Source organism: Pongo abelii, chromosome 9, assembly GCF_028885655.2.
Source record: "Pongo abelii isolate AG06213 chromosome 9, NHGRI_mPonAbe1-v2.0_pri, whole genome shotgun sequence".
Taxonomy (NCBI): domain Eukaryota; kingdom Metazoa; phylum Chordata; class Mammalia; order Primates; family Hominidae; genus Pongo; species Pongo abelii.
The window spans coordinates 92,718,840-92,740,829 of NC_071994.2; the positions used below are offsets into that span (position 1 = coordinate 92,718,840).

Below are 21,990 nucleotides of genomic sequence, written 5' to 3' on the forward strand. Positions count from 1 at the left end.
TGTCCTCTAGTGCTTATATCTATAAAACAAGTAAGACAATTATAAGGAGGCTCTAAGCAAAACAATTTTTTCTCATTCTGGACTTTGAGGTCTTAATTCTTTAGACTAATTTTCTGTCTCAATAGTGGATATCACCCTGAAACTTAATTTGTCCAAACACCTCACATAACCTGAGATTTTACAAAGCATATAGTTCACAGGATCAATACGTTCTTAGGCCTTAAAAGTCTCCAGGCATTCAAGGATGCTACTATGTGGAAACTCAGGCCTTCTACTGCATTATTGAAGGAGCACATTTGAGACTCACAGCACTGGTTACAGGAGTCTCTTTACAGGTCTGGACAATGAGTAATGTCAGTCCAGATAATTCTGAGGAAGGCTTTCTGCCTTGTTATGAGGAGGATAATCACTGGAGACTCTAGGCAAGTTCCCAGTCATCATTCCAGCATGTAGTTGCTGTTTTTGTAATCCCAGCATTTTGGGAGGCCTAGGCAGCTGGATCACTTGAGGTCAAGAGTTCATCAGTATTTTGTGTTTATTTAATTTAATTCAATTTTGAAGGCTTAGATTTGGCATAATGGTTTTTAATTATTTCTATTCTTTGTGCATTTACATGCATTTTATAAGTAATTTTTATTATTTACAAAATCAGAACATTTTGATCAACAAAGAAAATGACTAAAATATCCATAATCAGGATAATTCTAATGCCATCAGAAACATCTTGTAACAAGTGAAAGGTGAGGGATCTGTGAACATGGCCTAACTATGTTAGGCCCATTCTAGAGAGCAGGTCTAGGTAGCAGAGGGCAGGAATCCAGAGTAGATTGAATCAGGGCCTAAACAGAAAACGTAAAGCCAGAGTATTTTTTTTGGAAACTTATAAACTTTACATGTGTTAATTTCTACCAAATTTTTGATGTTTGAGACTATAACAGGCATAACTTACATTCCAATAAATACTCACATCACAGCAAATTGATGTCTACCTGTTGATGATCTTAAAGACAAATAATACAAGAAGATTTTTCTATTGAAGAAAAAAACATTTTAGATATGTTCTGAAACAAACTATGCAGAGATAGACATTAAATCATTACTTTGCCCAGTGATATGGTCACATTTTTTCTCTATTATTTAAGGAATGATACATAATTGTATATGCTGTAGAGGTGTAATAATATTTCATCCTCATGGATGCATGGGGCTGAAATCTCTTGGTTTCCTTTTTTCTGTATTTTCTTGGAAGAAGAGCAAATGAAGTGAATAATTGGGCCACAGAGCCTCTGTCCCTCATGGTACTCACTAATATATTTTTTTCCTTGTCAGTGGATAATGCTCTGAGCACGGAAATGACTCCTTGCTATATAAGCCTTTCTGAGGATGTGAGACATGTGATATTTGGAGATGACCATCTCAGTGCACCCATGGATCTCCAGGGAGTGGAGAGCTTTGCTGTGTGGGGAGCGCAAGCATTCACCTCCGGCAAGCATTACTGGGAAGTGGATGTGACCCACTCCTCCAATTGGATTCTGGGAGTCTGTCGAGATTCCAGGACAGCAGATACCAGTATCGTTTTTGATTCTGATGAAACATTTTTTTCAATTTCCTCAAAGAGGAGCAATCACTATAGTCTCTCCACCAACTCTCCACCTTTAATTCAGTATGTGCAAAGGCCTCAGGGTCGGGTTGGGGTGTTTCTGGATTATGATAATGGATCTGTGAGTTTTTTTGATGTTTCTAAAGGTTCTCTTATCTATGATTTTCCTCCTTCCTCCTTCTCTTCCCCTCTGAGGCCTTTCTTTTGCTTTGGTTGTACATGAAAAGTTGGTTTCATGATGATTTGTTGTGACCTCCCATATATGAGGCAAATAGTGTCCTAAGACCCTATGTGTGAGAGCCTGTGAGCTCATTGTAACTTCATGGAATGTAATTACTTTATGGTTATAAATGGGATAACCACCTTGAATGTGTACATTCATTAATTAAGCTATTTTAATTAATAAATTATTGTGGAATCTTTACTAGAAAATCGATAATGGCTTTTTTTGTACTAGTTTTTTTGAGATTCATTCACTTACTGTGAAAGTCATGTTCTAATGTACTTAATTCAGAGATTGTTAGTACATCACACTTGAGCAGCCATCAGAACTCTCTTACCACCTGGGCGCTTTTATCACTTCCAGAAGAATCCCAATACCCATTAACATTTATTCTCCATTCACCTTCCCCCATTCCTTCAGAACACTTAATCTACTTTTTATGTTTTTGCATTCAGGTAAATAAAATCATACAATATAAGTTCTTTTTTAAATCTGATTTCTTTTTCAGAGAGTATGTTTTCAGTTTGTATATACTAAACCATTTGTCTTACTTGTATATTTGAACCAGGCTGGGGTAGAAAAATGAACTGGTGGATATCTTATCTTACAAAGAATAAAGAAGTGTGCTTATTTTCTTTCTAAGTCTGAGCACGTTAAGTTGACCTCACAGACTTTATTATTTCTCAACATCCTAGTTATTAATCGCATTTCAGCTCATGCAACAGTTTTTCAGTGCTGGGTTGCTCTGCTATTACATCTTCTCGAGTATATTATATCAGATTATAACATTCAGAAAACTCTTACACTTATTACTACAAGATTGAAAATTCCAAGGGGGCAATGGCAGTATTTGTCTTCTTTGCTAATATATTACCATTATCGAATGCAATTTTTAGAATAGATTACACAATAAATAAAATGAATTAATGGATAAGTAGAGGAGTTAATATGTATAAATATTATTCTAACATTGAGAAACTTTTCCAAAATGTAAGTAACAAAATAGGATAGAACATACTAATGAATAGCTATCAAAAGATAAGAAATAAATTGATTTTCAGATTGATATCAAAGATAACACTATTATGTTAGGGTTTAAAATAATTGTAGCATAATTTTTATAGGGTTGATTTCAATTGTCTTAGGTTTTTTAATATAAACCATTGAAAATGAAGGTTCCTATATAAGATGATGGGGAACAGGAGCAGGACTTAGAATAGTGGAGACTGGCCTTAAACTGACATATAAATTTAATTACTAAGCATAAAGTGGTATAAACCTTCTTTTGCAGTAGAAAGAACAAAATTAGTTTACACTTTAAATAAGAATCCAGATGATACAGAATGGAAAATTCTATAATAGAATGTAATAGCTACGTCTCCTAGGGCACCGGCTTATGTGCTCTAACAAAGACCACGAATTTGAAACGATTCAGAAGGTGCATTTCTCTCACATGTTTGGACCAATATAGGAGTTAGTCAAGAAGAAGACTGACATCTTCAAAAAGTGCATTTTATCTCTGTGTGCAGGAAACTCCCATTTATTGCCATGTCCCATGCAGCAGGAAAGCCAGAAGAAAAGTAGGAGGGACAAGAGTATTTGGCTTTAAGGAAATCACCCGGTGTTTTTCACAATGCATTTATTCCCACCTATAGGTTCAAAATTAGGCAGATGGCACACCAAGTTGTAAGATATATCTGGGAATGCTGTTTACACTCAAAACCATATTTATTCTTATCATTTGATTCAGAAAACAAATTAATTGACTGGCAAAACTGAAAATAACCCAAGAGATTTGTTCAATGAAACAAAGCTGAACCTCAACCAAATAGATAAGCTGCTGCCTAAGGTTAGCACCAGTTCTTAGTATTCAAGAGTGAGTCAACCCTGCTTTTTATCACAGTCGAGGTGTCCAGCGTTGTCCTTTTTAGAGCCTGGCTAACTGACGGTTAGGTAGCAAGAAACCTCATACTTGTATTTTAGTCCCTTAAATGAATGATTTAGATAGGAATGATTCTCCAAATTTTGAAAATACTTATCAGAATTGTTCTCTTATTACTTCACTCTATACCCCGTAGACTGTAATAAACTGTCTCTCTTCTGCCTTCACACATTTCATGCAGAACATTAGGGGTTAGCGGAGAGAAAGCTTATCATCAGCTTCTTTTAGACTCGCTGCTTGTTTCCAAGTGATCTGAGATGATAAAATTATTCACCTTAGGGCTCCAACCCAGCACTCCTTTTTGATTTTCACCTATGTTTTGGGAGCTTTTCTGTTGATGCTAAAACTCTATGCAACAGTCAAAGCCTCATAATTTAATTACATTATTTGTTCCTAGTTTTCAAGGAAAAATTTATTTCTGACATTCTTTTAATTTAGCTCAGATTCATTTTGCAGAAAGACAGTATTAGCTACTTTATGATCATGTAGTATTTGACTCTGATTTTGGAAGACGAAAAAGTTTTTGTGTCTATTTACCATATTTTCTCAACCATTTAACCAAGATAATCTTATTCTATTGATTCTCCTAGAGATACTTAATTCATTTATTCTCTTCACCTGACAGAATTTACATTAGAATATCACCAAGAATTACTTACAATTGAAATAAATTAAAGAGAGACCACTAAAAACATTGTAAATCATCAATCCAGAAATCCTGAATTTTCTGAGTTTTTTATCCCTAAAAGAAGTTATTTATCAATAGCCTGGTTACAGATTTTTTTATGGAGGCTGAGGCAGGATAATCACTTGAACCAGGAGGCAAAGATAGCAGTGAACAGAGATCATGCCACTGCACTCTAGCCTCAGTGACAGACTGAGTGAGACTCTGTCTCAGTGAATAAATAAATAAATAAATAAATAAATAAAATCACCTCCTGAATGGAGGGTGAAAATGGACTATAACATGAGGACTTGGGGGAAAAACATGCATTAGAAGAACATACTTAACATGCCAGTGGAAGGTGAAATTCTAAATATCTGAGAATATTTTTGAGAACTATGTTTAATTCTCACTATAGAAAGATGTACCCTTTGAATGACATTAAAAATTCACTAGAAGAGTGAAGAATAATAGTTAAAATGTCACATAAGTAACAAGAGTCTCAAAACATAAAATGTTCTAAAAGTTTAAAGTCCGTATTTGAGATAGAGGAGAGAATAAATAATAGTTAATTAATTAGACTTTAATATGTGAAAAGACTTTTCTAAAATTCTTCCATAATAATTGAAGATATAAATTACAATAATTAAAATTTACAAACGAATAAAAGCATTAAAATGAATTGTGACAATTTTAAAAAAAGGTAAAGTTGAAAATTATTTAATTTTTAATCCCAATTATCCGAAAGTGATTTTATCAATGTCCTAAGAAAATTAAAATAAAAACAAACTTAACAATGTAAAAGAAGGGAAGTTTCCGCCGGGCTGGGGGCGGGAGCTAGGGCTTCTCTGGGGACTCAGTAGTGAGAAGCAGGGACCTTGGTGTTCGCCAGGCTTTCTGGGACAGTGCCGCGATCCCCCGCCCACGCCTCCAGCATGGTGCTGCTGGCCGGGACCTGGCCGCAGGGTGGCGGGGCGCGCTGCATGATCCCACCACCACCATCCCCACTCCTAGGCGCACAGGTCGAGGAGGACCGCACTGACTCCAAAGAGTTCCAGGACTTCTCCAGTCTGCCGGACACCCACAGCATCGCCTCTGATGACTCTTTGTACCCTTTCCAGGACGAGGAGGAGCACGGCGTCGAGGGCATGGAGAGCGTCCTGGAGGAGGGCATCCTGGAGGCGTGGGGCAGCTGCAGACGCTGGTGCGGTGTGGGGTGAGCTTTAAGAAGGTGCAGGAGACATACCATAATGGCTGGACCGGCCTTATTGTCGCCTGCTACCACGACTTTGTGGATATACCGTGATGGCCTTAGCTGAGTACCCCCACATTGATGTCAACTGGCAGGACAGGGAGGGGAACGCAGCCCTAATCATAGCTGCACAGGCAGGAGCTGCCTCTGGCCCCATGGGTACAGTTGCCTTAGACACTGGCTCTCAGCCCTGCCCTTCCTGCGTCAGCATCCCCTGGGCTGGTTGGTTCATTTGAGCTTTAACACAGATCTGGTGGAAACACAGGCTGCCAAGCCCTGCCCCTGGAGTCTTTCTTTGAATAGGCCTGGGGTGGGGCCCAAGAATGAGCAGAAGAACAGGTTTCCTGGTGAGGCTGATGCCGCTGGCCCAGGAATCCCACGTTGAGGACAGAGGGCTTTGAGGTTTTCATGGCTGATGATGGCCAGGAACCCTTCTCAGTAGGCATTGAAGACCAGCAGAGTCCCAGACCCCAGGAGAGATGTCGTCAGACGGACACAGAGGCATCACGGAATTAAAGTGAAAATGAAGAAAGGAGCTGAGCATCTGTTTCATGACTTTCCTGCGCTGTTTTACTAAAGAGCCTGCTCTGGCCCAGTCAGGGCACGCTATCATCACCAACTACTTGTTGAACTATGTCCTGGGTCTTGACCTTGAAGGAGGGATGCGTTTGGGTTGAAAGCCGCCATGCAGGGTCGAACCGAAAACATCGGAGCCCTGAGCTAGCAGGGGCGGGTGTTCACACGAGGGTCCTCGCCGTGGGATGTCGCCAGATGAGTGGCCACTTACACGTCGCCTCATGCAGAGGCTCCTGGAGCGCCCCTGCCAGGAGCGGTTGGGGGAAAAGTACCAACTGGAGCTGCCTCCGCTCCACGAGAGGGCGCTGAAGCCCGAGGGCTCCAAAAACTACCTGCAGAGGGTCAGGGACTGCGAGCTGTCCGCGCTGACGCCGCGCTCCGTGCGGGGCCCAGAGGACCCGGGCGCCCTGGACCCCATGGTCAGGATGACCACGAGCCTCTAACAGCCCCGCCCGTGGCCCTCGCGTGCCAGACTGTGTATCCCGAGAGCACCCTGTGCGTGGGAAGAGGCGGCTGGCGGTGCAGGAAATCCTGGCGGCGCAGGAAATCCTGGCAGCGCAGGAAATTCTGGCGGCGAGGCGTAGGGGTCGGCGGGGCGCAGGGGGCGGCGGGGCGCAGGGGGCGGCGGGGCGCAGGGGGCGGCGGGGCGCAGGGGGCGGCGGGGCGCAGGGGGCGGCGGGGCGCAGGGGGCGGCGGGGCGCAGGGGGCGGCGGGGCGCAGGGGGCGGGGGAAACGGAGTGCGCAGAGCTGCTCAAGCGGCCTGGCCTAGGGGCGGCGGGCTCCCGGGAGGGCTCCCCAAGAGCCTGCCTCCCACCTGCCCCGCTGCCGGGGTCCTGGGGCTCTGCCGAACCCGCCGCGTGGAAGGCCAGCCTCCTGCCCCTGCAGCGCCTGCGGCGGAGCAGCTGGCGGCCAGGCATGGTGGTGCCCCGGGTCCGCCTCAGCAAGGCACCCGCGCCCACCTTCCAGCCCAAGAGGCCAGCTCGGAAGTGCAACACCAAGGACAGCGGCCATATGCGGATACCCAGGTGGCCTAACAAGGTGGCCAAGGAGGAGAAACCGGAGGCGGAGGAGGCCGAGAAGAAGCGCCAGGCCAAGGTGCAGGAGAAGCGCCCGCTGCCCTGGTAGAAGAGGACGTGAGAATCCGCGGGTGCTTGACACGGGGTTTGAGGGCAGGGCGAGGCCGCGTGGCTGGGCACCATGGCAGCTCCCGGGACCACCGGGCCGCGTGTATTTCCACGCTGTCTCTCTAGGATGCTCCCAGGAAGGGCCTGGGGGAGCCACATCGATTCGCCTGACACCAGCCACCCTAGCAATCAGTACACCTAGAGGGCATGTTGCCTAAAAGGCTCCCTTTAGAGAACCTCCATTAAGATGTTTTTGAAGATCAATTTATTAGGCCGGAGGCGGTGGCTCACGCCTGTAAACCCAGCACTTTGGGAGGCCAAGGCAGGCGGATCTCCTGTGGTTGGGAGTTTGAGACTAGTGTGACCAACATGGAGAAACCCTGTCTCTACTAAAAATACAAAATTAGCCGAGCATGGTGGCACAACTACTCGGGAGGCTGAGGTAGGAGAATCGCTTGAACCCTGGAGGCAGAGGTGGCAGGCAGCCAAGATCGCGCCGTTGCACTCCGGCCTGGGCAACGAGAGCCAAACTCTGTCTCAATTTAAAAAAATAAATTTATTAAAGGGTATTTTCTGTGTAATTTTGTATTTTTAATCGTTATCCAATTTGCCAATTTTTACAAGTTGTAGGACCCCTTGTATCCAAGGCAGTTTTAATACACTTGCCTGAAGACCTTTTATTTAAAATACTGTTTCTAGCAATAAATATTTATGATATCTGTAGGAGTTTACACGGAAATCATGGGATTCTCTCCTTTTGGGCTGTTTGCTTTGATCTTTTCTTCTCATCATGGGTGCACGTGCACACTGCATGTTTTTATTAATTAGATTAAGTGATGCCGGATATTTCTATTTGTTGGAGGGATTGACTAGTTCAGCCACATGATCAAGTGAGACAGAGAGATCAGATTTTATTGTATCTTTTTAAAAAGTATTATCCATACAGTCATATATTGGGGAAAAACTTTTATCGTCAAATTATAAAACAATGCAAAAATAAGCATGTATGTATTGCTAGAATTAAACTCATTTTAAGCAAGGAGTTTTAGATAAACTGGATACAAAATCTTTAATATATTAAAAAAAGATGTGAGAAAAACGTGTCATTTGATAAAATGGGGGTAATGTAATAAATGGTTACCAGAAATACAAAATTAAGCCATATATGCTCTTCAGTAAGTCGAATCCAGGCATCCTTAAAATATAATAAAGGATGCAACAAGAGTAAGGAGCCCAGAATGATGCAAATTACAGGAATGGGGAGGAGGTGATGTTTAAAACAAGCAAAGAGAATGCAATGGGAAGCAAACTTGTTTTAGGCAAATTCTCCTGGAGTGGACCAGGCAGCCTTCTTTTCCAGACTCAGTTCAAAAGAGTCCCTTATGTGGATATTTCTTTTATTTTCCTTTGAGGACTGCACTTGGTGTTTAGTTCAACCTCATGCGGACCTCATGGAATTTCCAAGATGTGGGGCGTTGGCATTGTGGCATCTTCCTGCTACATGTACCTAATTCACAGCATTACCAAGTCACCATAAGCCCTACCCTCACCTCTGTCAGCTGAGGACCCAGCCAGGCAGTGCCACATGGTCTCCCAGGCACGCTTCTCCAAGCAGGCTATCCCTTCTGTGAAAGTTCTCAAGGCACTGGTCCAGGGAGATGAGCCCTGGGCCTGTCCTAAAGCTCCATAGGTGACTGCACTGCAGCCCACATGGAGAGCTGCAGCTCTAACACAGGGATTTTGAGAGGCCTCAGTCACCTTTAAGTGGCCACTTTGCAGAGCTCCCACAAAGGGCTCCACCTTCCCAAGAACGTCTAATTGTCATTGGAACAGCCAGAGTTAGGCAGCTTCTGCTCGGGTTGATGTGGCATCTGACCCTTTGTGGGTCGCCAGGCATTCCTTCCTGTTTCCGCCGTGGGAAGTTAAAAATCACTTAAAAATCAAACTCGGGTTCCAAGGTGGCTGAATAGGAACAGCTCCAGTCTACAGCTCCCAGCGTGAGTGACGCAGAAGATGAGTGACTACTACATTTCCAACTGAGGTACCAGATTCATCTCACTGGGGCTTGTTGGAGAGTGGGTGCAGGACAGTAGATGCAGCCCACCCAGCGTGAGCCGAAGGAGGATGAGGCATCACCTCACCCAGGAAGTGCAAGGGGTCAGGGAATTCCCTTTCCTAGCCAAAGGAAGCTGTGAAAGATGGCACCTGGAAAATCGGGTCACCCCCACCCTAATACTGTGCTTTTCCAGTGGACTTAGCAAATGGCACACCAGGAGATTATATCCTGCATCGGTTCAGAGGGTCCCATGCCAACAGAGCCTTGCTCATTTCTAGCACAGCAGTCTGAGATCCAACTGCAAGGCAGCAGTGAGGCTGGGGGAGGGGCGCCCGCCATTTCTGAGGCTTCAGTATGTAAACAAAGCAGCCTGGAAGCTCAAACAGGGTGGAGCCCACTGCAGCTCAAGGAGGCCTGCCTGCCTCTGTAGACTCCACTTCTGGGGGCAAGGCATAGCTGAACAAAAGGCAGCAGAAACCTCTGCAGACTTAAATGTCCTTGTCTGACAGCTTTGAAGAGAGTAGTGGTTCTCCCAGCACAGAGTTTGAGATCTGAGAACCGACAGACTGCCTCCTCAAGTCGGTCCCTGAGTAGCCTAACCAGGAGGCACCCCCCAGTAGGGGCAGACTGACACCTCACATGGCCACTTACGCCTCTGAGATGAAGCTTGTAGAGGAATGATCAGGCGGCAACATTTGCTGTTCAGCAATATTCAGTGTTCTGCAGCCTCCGCTGCTGATACCCAGGCAAACAGGGTCTGGAGTGGACCTCCAGCAAACTCCAACAGACCTGCAGCTGAGGGTCCTGACTGTTAGAAGGAAAACTAACAAACAGGAAGGACATCCACACCAAAACCCCATCTGTACGTCACCATCATCAAAGCTCAAAGGTAGATAAAACCACAAAGATGGGGAAAAAACAGAGCAGAAAAACTGAAAATTCTAAAAATCAGAGCACCTCTCCCCCTCCAAAGGAATGCAGATCCTCACCCACAATGGAACAAAGCTGGATGGAGAATGATTTTGACGAGTTGAGAGAAGAAGGCTTCAGACAATCAAACTTCTCCCTGCTAAAGGAGGAAGTTCCAATTCATTGCAAAGAAGCTAAAAACCTTGAAAAAAGATCAGATGAATGGCTAACTAGAATAACCAATGTAGAGAAGTCCTTAAATGACCTGATGCAGGTGAAAACCATGGCCCGAGAACTATGTGATGAATGCACAAGCTTCAGTAGCCAATTCGATCAACTGGAAGAAAGGGTATCAGCGATTGAAGATCAAATGAATGAAAGGAAGTGAGAAGAGAAGTTTAGAGAGAAAGGAGTAAAAAGAAATGAACAAAGCCTCCAAGAAATATGGGACTATGTGAAAAGACGAAATCTATGTCTGATTGGTGATGAAAGTGACGGGGAGTATGGAACTGAGTTGGAAAACACTCTGAAGGATATTATTCATGTCTAAAACCTTAAATGTAAATGTCTAAAACACGAAAAGCAATGGCAATAGAAACCAAAATAGACCAATGGGATCTAATTAAAGAGCTCCTGCACAGCAAAAGAAACTGTCATCAGAGTGAACAGGCAACCTACAGAATGCGAGAAAATTTTTGCAATCTACTCATCCGACAAAGGGCTAATATCCAGAATCTACAAAGAACTCAAACGAATTTACAAGAAGAAAACAAACAACCCCATCAAAAAGTGGGCGAAGGAGATGAACAAACACTTCTCAAAAGATGACATTTATGAAGCCAACAGACACATGAAAAAATGTTCTTCATCACTGGCCATCAGAGAAATGCAAATCAAAACCACAATGCGATGCCATCTCACACCAGTTACAATGATGATCATTAAAAAGTCAGGAAACAACAGGTGCTGGAGAGGATGTGGAGAAATAGGAACACTTTTACACTGTTGGTGGGACAGGAAACTAGTTCAACCGTTGTGGAAGACAGTGTGACAATTCCTCAGGGATCTAGAACTAGAAATATTATTTGACCCAGCCATCCCATTACTGGGTATATACCCGAAGGATTATGAATCATGCTGCTATAAAAACACATGCACACGTATGTTTATTGTGGCACTATTCACAATAGCAAAGAGGTGGAACCAACCAAAATGTCCAATAATGATAGACTGGATTAAGAAAATGTGGCACATATACAACATGGAATACTATGCAGCCATAAAAAAGGATGAGTTCGTGTCCTTTGTAGGGACATGGATGAAGCTGGAAACCATCATTGTCAGCAAACTATCACAAGGACAAAAAAACGAACACTGCATGTTCTCACTCACAGGTGGGAATTGAACAATGAGATCACTTGGACACAGGAAGGGGAACGTCACACATTGGGGCCTGTTGTGGGGTGGGGGGAGAGGGAGAGATAGCATTAGGAGATATACCTAATGTAAATGACGAGTTAATGGGTGCAGCACACCAACATGGCACATGTATACATATGTAACAAACCTGCACATTGTGCACATGTACCCTAGAACTTAAAGTATAATAAGAAAAAAAGTCAAACTTTCCAGAGAAGACATCTCCAGAGAAGACACACTGAATATGCACCTGCTAGGCTTCAGGAACCCAAGAATTACTGTTTACCTAGATATCCGCAAATCCTCTAGACATGAGACTATTCATAGCAGATTCTGGTGTGTATCACATTTGTAATAAAGCACTTCATCCTCCCTTACTCTAATAAAAATACTTTAAACTTACTTCCCAGGACACTTTTCTCTGGTCTAAGCAAACATGTAGCTATCCCAGCTTTCTGAGTTATTTTAAATAAATCAATATTTACAATACCTATAATTAGAGCATTTATAATATATTGGTTTGTGTTATATCAAGTAATTATAATTTGTTTTATTATTGAGACAGACTGTCATTCTGTCACAGGCTGGACTGCAGGGCAGCACCATGGCTCACTGCAGCCTGGATCTTCTGGGCACGAGCCATCCTGCTGCATCAGCCCCCTGAGTAGCTGGGACTATAACATGTGCCATCATGCCAGGCTGATTTCTAAAGGAATGTTTAGTAGACATGAGGTCTCACTATGTTGCCTCCACTGGTCTGGAACTCCTGGCCACAAGCCATTCTCACACCTTGGTCTCTCCAAGTGCTGGGATTAGAGGTATCTGCCACCATACCTGGGCTCCTTTTTTATTCTACTACCTTGTGCATTATTTGACATTTTGTGTCTTAAAATTTATAATTCCACAGTGTTCATGTAATTATGGAACCCACAAAGAGCTTACAGTTACCAATATATTATATACATGGAAAAGTCTTTTCTTAACATCAATTTTATTGTATAAGTTGGCATATGTTTATTAACTCGTTTCTGAGATTCATCAACTTTGTTGCATTCAATGAGTTATTTTTTTTGTTTTATAGGATTATTTTGTATAAATACACCAAATTTATTTAGCTATTCTACAGTTGAAGAATATTTTGGGTCTAATTTGGAGCTACTATAAAAATTGATGCAGTGAACAATATTGTGTATGTTGAAGTATATGTAGGCAATCAGTTGACTATATTTTAGAATTAGAATATCTAGCCCATAAGAAATGCTAATAGTCAGTTTCCCAAGAGGGATTTCCACTTACATCTCTCCAGCCATGGATAAATTTCATTTATTCTGTGTCTTTGACAACACACAATATTGTGTGTCTTTAAATTTTGGTATTTTTTTATGGGGGCCTGTGGTACAACTGGTGGATTAATTCTTACTTTTGTAAGGCTAATGAAAGTGAGCACTTTTTTATATTTGGCTAGTTATTTATGTATCCAATTCTGTAAAGTGTCTGTTCAAATATTTTAGCCAATCTTCTATTAAGTTCACTGTCTTTTATTTATTACAATTTAAGTATTCATCATATACATGTATTATATTTTACTTTATGTATGTTGGGGTGAATATCTTTCTCCACTACTAGTTTGCATAATTTTTTTTGAAACACAGAAGTCATCATTATCAATATAAATGAACTAATTGTTTTAATTATTAATTTGTGCCCTGGTTAAGAAATCCTTGTGAGAATATTGTATCAGGTTCCCCTTCCTTTCAGGCCTTGAATCTATCTGGAAATGACTGCGTATGGTTTGAGGTAGGAGTCAGTATTTAGTTACTTTTTTTCCAATATTTAATTAATCCAGCATTGGTCTGATCACCTTGTGTATTTCAATGTAGATGAGCACACTAATAATGAAGGATTATTCATATCTGTGGTGAGAACTGCAAATAAAGCCCAGCATAGAAGGCCAAATAATATTACCTCAAAGGATAGATTAATACAATGAAACATGATGAGTAAGTGTAATATAGCTAGATAAAGAGGAAGAGAAACATTTCCCAGTTATCATTGAGACTTCAATCCAAGTTTTTTGCATGAAGCAAAAGATCCCGACTGTCTTCCATTGATTTTAACTTCATTCAGACATGTCTGTCATCTATTATTTCATTCAGTGACAGAAATAAAGAAAAAAGAGAATATACTGTATGCCATGATCATGAATAATGATTTTTCAAAAATTATTTAATAAAGAACCAATACATATACTTTTAGTGTTTCAGCATATTTAATAGTAACACAATAAATGAGTTTTGATAACATTAGAAGGCAATTCAAGACATAAAATAGAGCCTATTTGTCCTGTATGTTAAGGCACAAGGAAGAGGACTTCCTGGGATAAAGGGGTTCCCACAGCATGTGAATACATTTCTGATTTGTCTCTGGTCAGAAGTGAATACGGCAAAAGATAGGCCTGAGAGGAGGTGAGAAAGAGCAATTAGGGATGGTGTATATTAGGGAGCTTTGATTAACATCAACAAAGCTCACAGTCTTAGCCTCATAATCCAGGAATAATCCTACTCGGCTGGTAGGTTTTGGGATATATTGCAGCATAAGTGGGGAGGTGGTAAAGAGACAGCGTTGAATGTCATTCTTAACACACCCAAGAAGAAAGAGTCCCTCCTCTCCATCTATCTTCTCATTCTGATTCTTCTCTTTCCAATACATATTACAGACACCAAAAGCCCAATTCCAGGATTCCCCTACATGGACCTCCCAGTAATATTTGCCGGAGGTGAAAGTCTGAACACCCCATGCAAGAAAACTTCTAGGTGTTGCAGTGATATAGGGTACATCTTGGTGGTCACATCCAATACACATGCTTCTCAAAATTTCATATAGAAAGATATGACTGTTGGCTTCTTCATGCTGCAGAGTAATATGCACTGCAAAAAAAGAAAAAGAAAACATGCATAAACATGTGTAAATAAGAAAAAAATAATTGTTCTATCAAGAAGTTACTGTACCAGGAAATGTAAAGTCATAAAGACAGTTTTGCTTGTAACTTCTAGTAAAGTATAGAGATGATTAATATTATATACAATACAAACAAAACCCTAACCACAGATATTATATTTTATTGAAAACTTACATATTGAGAGCCAAATGTGAGACCAACTTCTTTCAATCCAATTTTCAAGTAAAATTTACACATTGTATGCCCTAAATGCTATGCTGTTATCAAGATCATTATTTAGAAATGTTTCTTATTCTTAAAAACTAGCGCTATCATTTTGGAAAGAATGTGAAGATTGTCACTTACTCAAGAACTGCTCTAGATATCTGGATAAAAATCCATATGTACATGTTATAACTGATAATTTAAGGAGATCTCTGCAAAATCTTTGACCAGTCTCTCTGCGGTCCTCCATGCTAGCTCTGGGCTGAAGCTGGATTTTAGACTTAACATGTAGCTCTTCATATTGCAATTAAACTGAACTTATTTTCATTTGTAATTTTACTTATATTCAGAAAATGATTTCTTCCATTTAGCTTTTCCCAGTAATTCAAATGTTTGCAATATATGAATAATACATACACATTAAAAAAATACAAAACCCCCAAGGATCTCCAGAAAACTATATTCCCCCAAAGAACAGTTCTTAGCAGTTCAAATGAATACACTAAAGAAATGTACAATTTTGTATTTAACATTAAATAATTCACCATTCTGAGCATTATTTCATTTGCTCCTTTTTTAAATTTTCTACCCTACTCCTTTTTCCCATTATATAACTTAGTATATATTATGCCAGAAAGTATTTCTTTTTCACTATCTTTCAAGCTTAATGCTATAAATCTGACTATAAATACAGACACAGATACCAAAGGGTTGCATGGTTATATTGTTCACTTATGTCTTAAAAGAAGTAAAATATTTGATAAAATAGGAAATATTACCTATGTGATCCCAACAATAATAATATTTAGAGAAAGTGGGAGTGCTGCCTATGGGTGGAGACTTACCTCGGAATTCGTTGAGTCTGTCCATCAGTCCAGTGATGGGCCCTGCACTGAGCTCTGGATTCAGAGGCTGGGGCATGTGCAGCAGCACGGACTCACTCCTGCAAGGAAAAACCTGCAGTTACAACATCTACAGCCATAAAATAAATAAAAATCACTATTTGTATGTAAAAGATATTTCATGAGAATCCTTTGAATCTACACATTTGATAATTCAAAAATTATTACTTCCTTTTGCAAATTAATTCTTTACAGTTTCTAAATTTTAAAGCATGATGGAAGAGTCTAAGTCAGAATTCAATCTGATCCTTCTTTTTTTTTTTTTTTTTTTTTTTTGCCCCAGATGTGTAAGGTTCCTTAGCCTTATGGCCTTCAGAATATTTAGAAATGAAATTCTGAGTTCCACTTCTTGGCAGACTCCCCTGACATCTTTGTCTGAAATAGCGGGGTTCTGGGGAGACTGATGCATCCACTGCTTCCTTCTCAAGATAAAGAATGGAAACTTGTTCTAGGCAGGGACATCTGCCTTTTAGCAAAGAACTTCCCTAGAGACTTATACAGTTCTAACACTCCACAGTTTTTTTCAATCTATTTTTCAGAACTGTTAACTGATATGTATATATGTATAAAAAACAAAACATCAACACTTTTTCACTGCTAAAATACTTCCTCCTCTTCTCTCCTGCTTCCTCTGGTGACTTTCTCACCATCCACAAAACAAAACTCTTATCTTTCTCCTGTGCAGGCTTTCAAGCAATAAAACAAAATCAGGGGCCGGGCGCGGTGGTTCACGCCTGTAATCCCAGCACTTTGGGAGGCCGAGGCGGGCAGATCACGGGATCAGGAGATAGACATCATCCTGGCTAACATGGTGAAACCCCGTCTCTACTAAAAATACAAAAAATTAGCCGGGTTTGGTGGCAGGTGCCTGTAGTCCCGGGTACTTGGGAGGCTGAGGCAGGGGAATGGTGTGAACCCGGGAGGCGGAGCTTGCAGTGAGCCGAGATCCTGCCATTGCACTCCAGCCTGGGTGACAGAGCGAGACACCCTCTCAAAAAAAAAAAAAAAAAAAAAAAAATTCAGGAATCAAATTGTTTGTTTTAGTTCACTCTTCTTTTATTCATTTATTTACTTTGTGGCCTTGTCTTTTAAGGTGTGGGAACGAAAGTAGATGTAAAAAAAAAAGTGGTGTGGTATCAATATCTTAATTATTTATGCCATGACTTTAATAGAGCCTTCTTTGATATTCGTGGAATCTTAAAGAACATATGCTAAAATCTAGATACACACTCACCTGTGTAATATGTCTCCAAAAGCCTGGGAAAAAAAAAAGAAAGAAACATTTAGTGCATTTCACAAGATGCATCTTTCACTAAGTTCAGTGTGAGATTTGTACTCAGTTTCTGAAGATATTATTCCCCTACCATCTTCTCTTCGGGAAAACATTTTCTATTTCTTCTGTAATGAAAAACCAAGTCAGTTGTATTGTTATTAATTAATGTCCTGGGAAAGGCTGAGTCTTGAAGACATTCTCTAAACAAGTGAAGGGAGAAGAGGCCCAGAGGGTCTATGCTCTGTGGTAACCACGAAGAATCTACTCAGTCATCTTCAGCTGAACCTGTTACCCAAATGAGTGGACCCCAAAATAATGTTAATGCGAACCTAGATTCCCAAAACTTCTGATTTTGCCATGTTTCCAAACATTTCCATAACCTAAATGTAAATGAATCACTCACTATTTTATACATCTTTAACAACCCAAAGTATATTATTGAATTAGGTGGGGAATATGTCTTGGGGCTGTTACCTTGACCATTCTACAAAGTTTTGTGGCTGGTGGATAAAGTAGGAGGGACCTTTGGCCTGGTAGAATCCCTTGGTGGGGCTATACTCTCCCAATAAAGTAGCATTAGTTATGTGAATATGTTTTTGGAAACACATCATGGAAATAAAAGTAGGGAGATGGAGTTCAGCCATGAGGAAAATACTTATACATGTGAATAGTCAAAAACCTGAAACCACATTGTGAGTTTGTACCTGAAGTAGCTCCACATCTGGTTTATGGCACATTTCCTTCAGCTCCTCATACGTTCCTCTTAAAATCTCCCTCCTATGAGCCATTTTGGCTTTACTTAAATGAAGTTGATGAAAAATATCTTTCCCCTTCTTTTTCAGCATCTCCAAATTATGTTTTTCTTCTTCATGGTGAAATGCAGGCATCTTCTGATACTCAGCTCTAATAGCTTCTAGCCTTAAATTCACATAACCCTGCAGTGATAATGGGTTAGTCAAAAGAGAAATGTATTTATTCCTCTCCTATTAAATCTCACTGATTCCTTTTGTCTCTTGAACATCCAATAGTTTAAACCTCTGTCTTGCCAGTTCTTAGAATCTGTTCCTTTCCTTTCTTTCTGCATAAAGATCAACATAGCTGTATCTGACAAATTACATTACATTTATTGAAGATAATGTGTTTTCTGAGATAGTTGGAAATAAAAAAACACAATTTGAATTTCTCTATTCCAACCCATATTTATGGAAAAGTAAGAACAGTTCGTGCTTAAGAGTTGGAGTATAGAGTTATAGTTACTAGAAAGGAAACAATTATTTCTATTTCTGACATACGCAACAAGTTGCTTAAACTCATTATATGTAAAATGACCTTAGACTAGCATGTCCAGCTAAGTGCATTTCGCCCAGCAAAACCTATCCTACTAAGGCTGCGTTGATGATTTGGCCATCTTTGTCTCTCTGAATTCATTTCCTTCCATTCTTTTTCTAAGTCATCCCAATCTGAAACATAGACTTCTCTGTGGTTCCTCAGGCCTCCAAATATACACAAACTCAAAACTACTGCATATGCTGTTCTCTCCAACTAGAATTACATATATATATATATATAAATAAAATATGTATGTATACAAACACACACATACATACATACATATATATACACACACAACCACATAAACATACATACATATACATATATATTCACACTCATGGTCCACATATATATCCACACACACATTTGTGTTCCCCCTCCTCTTCAAAACTTTGTTTCAATTTGAATTTTTCAGTGATTCTTTTTTCTGACCACCCTATTTAAAACTCAAAACTAATCTCCTGTTTCTGGCCTCTATTGTCCTTTTCTACTTCCCTGCTTGATTATTCTCCAACAAAAAACCTACCACACTCAAATACATCATATATTGCATACATTTGTGTATTGACCATTTGACTCTCTTATTTGGATTGTATGATTTGTGAGGACAAAGGTGCTTCCTTTCTTCTTTACTAGTATATTTTCTAATTTAATATTCGCCATAGACTAAGTTCTCATGAAATACTTTTAAACAAACTAATATTAGCTATCATACCCTCAAAATATACATCCACATGGAGAAAATTATTTTTAATATTTTTCTGAAGTCCTCAGAGTTCTTCTTATATTTAGACACTTGTTCCCATATTTCTGGCATGTTTACATGTCTCCCTCAAGACACAAATCCGTATTTCTCACCGCTTTTCTCTTCATATATTATGTATTATTCAATATTAATTAGATGAGATTCTTAATTTCATGGTTTCCCTAGATTTGCCCTGTCACTTTTTCTGCCTCAAATTTTCCATACAATTCCAAATACTACTTGCACACCAGCATTCTGATTAATGCTGACAGACACTCAGAAGTTTCAGTTGAGCATTCCATGACTGCCAAATAACCCTTTTGCCCAGCATTTATCCAACCAGCACATATAGAATGCTGTGAGATGGCCCAGTTTCTTGGATCTGTTGGTGTATAACTATAGGTTTGTATGAAACAAACCAGCATGCTTTGGGTGACATCAGTAGTTTTCTTAGAAATCCTACTTAACAGGCATACTATTCTATATAAAAATGAAGCCACTTTTTCTCAATGTTTTCTCTCGCTTTTTTTTTTAAACTGAACCCCAGAAACATTACAGTTTGATATCAAGTTCCTATTTTAAGAGTCACCCATTTGCCCACCATAAGTTCCTGGAGAAGGTAGAGTAGTACAGGACTAACCTTCCAGTGTCTGGTTCTTGTGGTTTCCACATTCAGGTTTCTGTGATTTTCACAGGCTTTTTCCCATAAAGACTGCATTTTCTGTAAAAGCTTCTCCTGCAAAAGAGCCATAAATTGAAGCACCAGTGCAGACCATGACATAGGGAGGGGGCCCAGAATGAGAGACAAATAAGCCCCTAGTAAATGGCATTTCCTTTGTTTCCCTTTATGTTTGTCAAAGCCCAGAGGTTGGAAGCTAAGAAAGCCCAAACAGAGCTGCTTAAAGGGACTCAGAGTTGGCTTTACCCAATCTCCAAGAAAATAGACCCACAGGAATTTTATGCATCCTTTACAGAAATCGATCTTCAGAGGCATCACTTACCCGGTGTTCCTCAGCAGCCGACTCAATGGGACAGTGTCTGTGATTCCGGTGCTCCTGAGAGCTGGAGCACAGCAAACAGAGCAGGCTCTTGTCCATTTCACAGAACATCTTTTTTGTCTCCCTGTGAGTGCCACACATTTGCTCCTCAGAGCTCAGGAATAGCCAGAGACTGACTTTTCTGGCAAGAGAAGCCATCTTCTTCAAATGAATGTTGGTTTTGAGGTTTATCTGCTCTATTGACTTTGTGCATTCAGAGCACTGGACAAGAACTGGAATGTCTTGCCAGTTGAGGTAGAAACAGGGCCTGCAAAAGCTGTGCCCACAGTCTATGGTGACCGGGTCTATGAAGTAGTTCATGCAGATGGGGCAGGTGAGTTCCCTCTGGAAGACCTGTAAGATTCCAGAATTCATGTTTCTGAGGAACAAAGAGAAACATGTCATTTTGGGGCCTGGGTTGATGAAAAGCTTCTAAACATGTGGAGATATGTGATAGTTATATTTTCTTCTCTTGACAGTGTTCATTAAAGTACAACAAACTATTTCTTCTGTTACAAACTTAAAAATTCACACGTAGGGGGAGTCTCCTGGCTTTATAGCAGATATTACTAGCTAGAGGACTCACAGTCCCTTCTACTCCTAGTTCCTGTCTGTAGCATAATATGAATCTATTCACATACCTATTTTCTGAATGTAGATCTGGAAATTGGGTTTTGATTCTAAGTGGTCAGAATAAATCATAATTTTCTCTATTTTTCTTTCAATAACTGATGAATGACTATGAAAGAGTGGGAAAAAACTACCTGGGCCAAAGAAATATGAGAAGATGGCCAAAGAAATATGAGAAGATGGTTCTATGACATATTTTTATAGAGGGCCACAAAAGCTGGGCATCAAACCACCATGGCACAAGTTTACCTACATAACAAGCCTGCACGTCCTGCAGTTATCCCAGGACTTAAAATTAAATTAAATTAAATTAAAAACAAAGACCCAAATCAAAACAAAATTAAAAAAAAATAACCAACCAACCAAGTAAACAAAGAAAAAGACTGCAATTAAACCAATCAGGGTTCACTAGTAGAGAAAAGAAAAATTATTAAAGATATTGGATCTTTTTACTTTCTTGCAGATTAAATTAACTTCCCCGAGGGCAGTGCAAACTCTGAACTAACATATAGGAGGTTTTTGTTAAACTTAAAGAGGTGTAATTTTATTTCCATGGTGTGATGGTGAATTTTAGGTATCAGTCTGACTGGATTAACCAATACCTAGGGAACTAGTGAAGCATTGTTTGTGGGTGACTCTGTGAAGGTGTTTCTAGAGAAGAGAGACATGTGAGTTGGTGAGCTGAGTAGGAGCCTCATCTCTCAATGTGTGTGGGCACCATCCAATCAGCTGATACCTCAGATATAAAGAAAAAGGCAGAAAAAAGGCAACTTCCTCCATCTCTCTCCTGAAACTTGTTCTGAGGCTTTCAGACTTGAGCTTAGCCAGGATACCGGTATTCTCAGGACACCAGCTTAGAGACAGCCTATATTGGAACTCTCTAGACTCCATAATCAAGCAAATTAATTTTCCTGATGAATTCTGTCCCATGTAGAATCATGTATAGCTTGTAGACACATGTATGTTCTGAGAAATGTGTCAGGTGTTTTTAGTTTCGTTTTTTTTTTTTTTTTTGAGATAGAGTTTCCCTCTTTCATGCAGGCTGAAATGCAGTGGTGTGATCTCGGCTCACTGTAACCTCCGCCTCCAGGTCCAAAGCGATTCTCCTGCCTCAGGTTCCCGAGTACCTGGGATTACAGCAAC

The 21,990-nt window shown here is 40.5% G+C and overlaps 2 protein-coding genes and 1 pseudogene across 3 annotated transcripts; 2 read left to right on the plus strand and 1 right to left on the minus strand.

Annotated features, from left to right (window-relative positions):
• Positions 1-1,244: 1,244 nt before the first annotated feature.
• Positions 1,245-1,823, plus strand: LOC129048990 (tripartite motif-containing protein 64C-like). The gene has a single exon (XM_054526212.1). It carries the CDS (start codon positions 1,296-1,298, stop codon positions 1,821-1,823), a length of 528 nt encoding a protein of 175 aa, XP_054382187.1. The 5' UTR covers positions 1,245-1,295.
• Positions 1,824-5,364: 3,541 nt separating this feature from the next.
• On the plus strand, positions 5,365-7,394 carry LOC129048991 (ankyrin repeat domain-containing protein 33B-like; annotated as a pseudogene).
• A 6,798-nt stretch (positions 7,395-14,192) lies between these two features.
• Positions 14,193-20,596, minus strand: LOC129048992 (putative tripartite motif-containing protein 49B). Of its 2 annotated transcripts, XM_054526213.1 has the most exons (6): positions 20,182-20,592; positions 19,821-19,916; positions 17,808-18,038; positions 17,065-17,087; positions 15,774-15,871; positions 14,193-14,692 (listed from the first exon to the last, which is right to left on the minus strand). In XM_054526213.1, exons 1-6 carry the CDS (start codon positions 20,590-20,592, stop codon positions 14,193-14,195), a joined length of 1,359 nt encoding a protein of 452 aa, XP_054382188.1. The 2 variants fall into 2 exon arrangements, with proteins under 2 accessions (XP_054382188.1, XP_054382189.1); XM_054526214.1 differs by lacking the exon at positions 17,808-18,038 and having other exon boundaries at positions 20,182-20,596.
• Between the last annotated feature and the right edge of the window lie 1,394 nt (positions 20,597-21,990).

Coding starts and splice junctions, on each gene's coding strand:
- LOC129048990 (XM_054526212.1), top strand. CDS start 1,296: ATGGTACTCACTAATATATTTTTTTCCTTGTCAGTGGATAATGCTCTG.
- LOC129048992 (XM_054526213.1), bottom strand. CDS start 20,592: ATGAATTCTGGAATCTTACAGGTCTTCCAGAGGGAACTCACCTGCCCC. Junction 19,917..20,181: donor CGGCTGCTGAGGAACACCGG/GTAAGTGATGCC, acceptor GCTCTTTTGCAG/GAGAAGCTTTTACAGAAAAT. Junction 18,039..19,820: donor CAAGAACCAGACACTGGAAG/GTTAGTCCTGTA, acceptor TTATCACTGCAG/GGTTATGTGAATTTAAGGCT.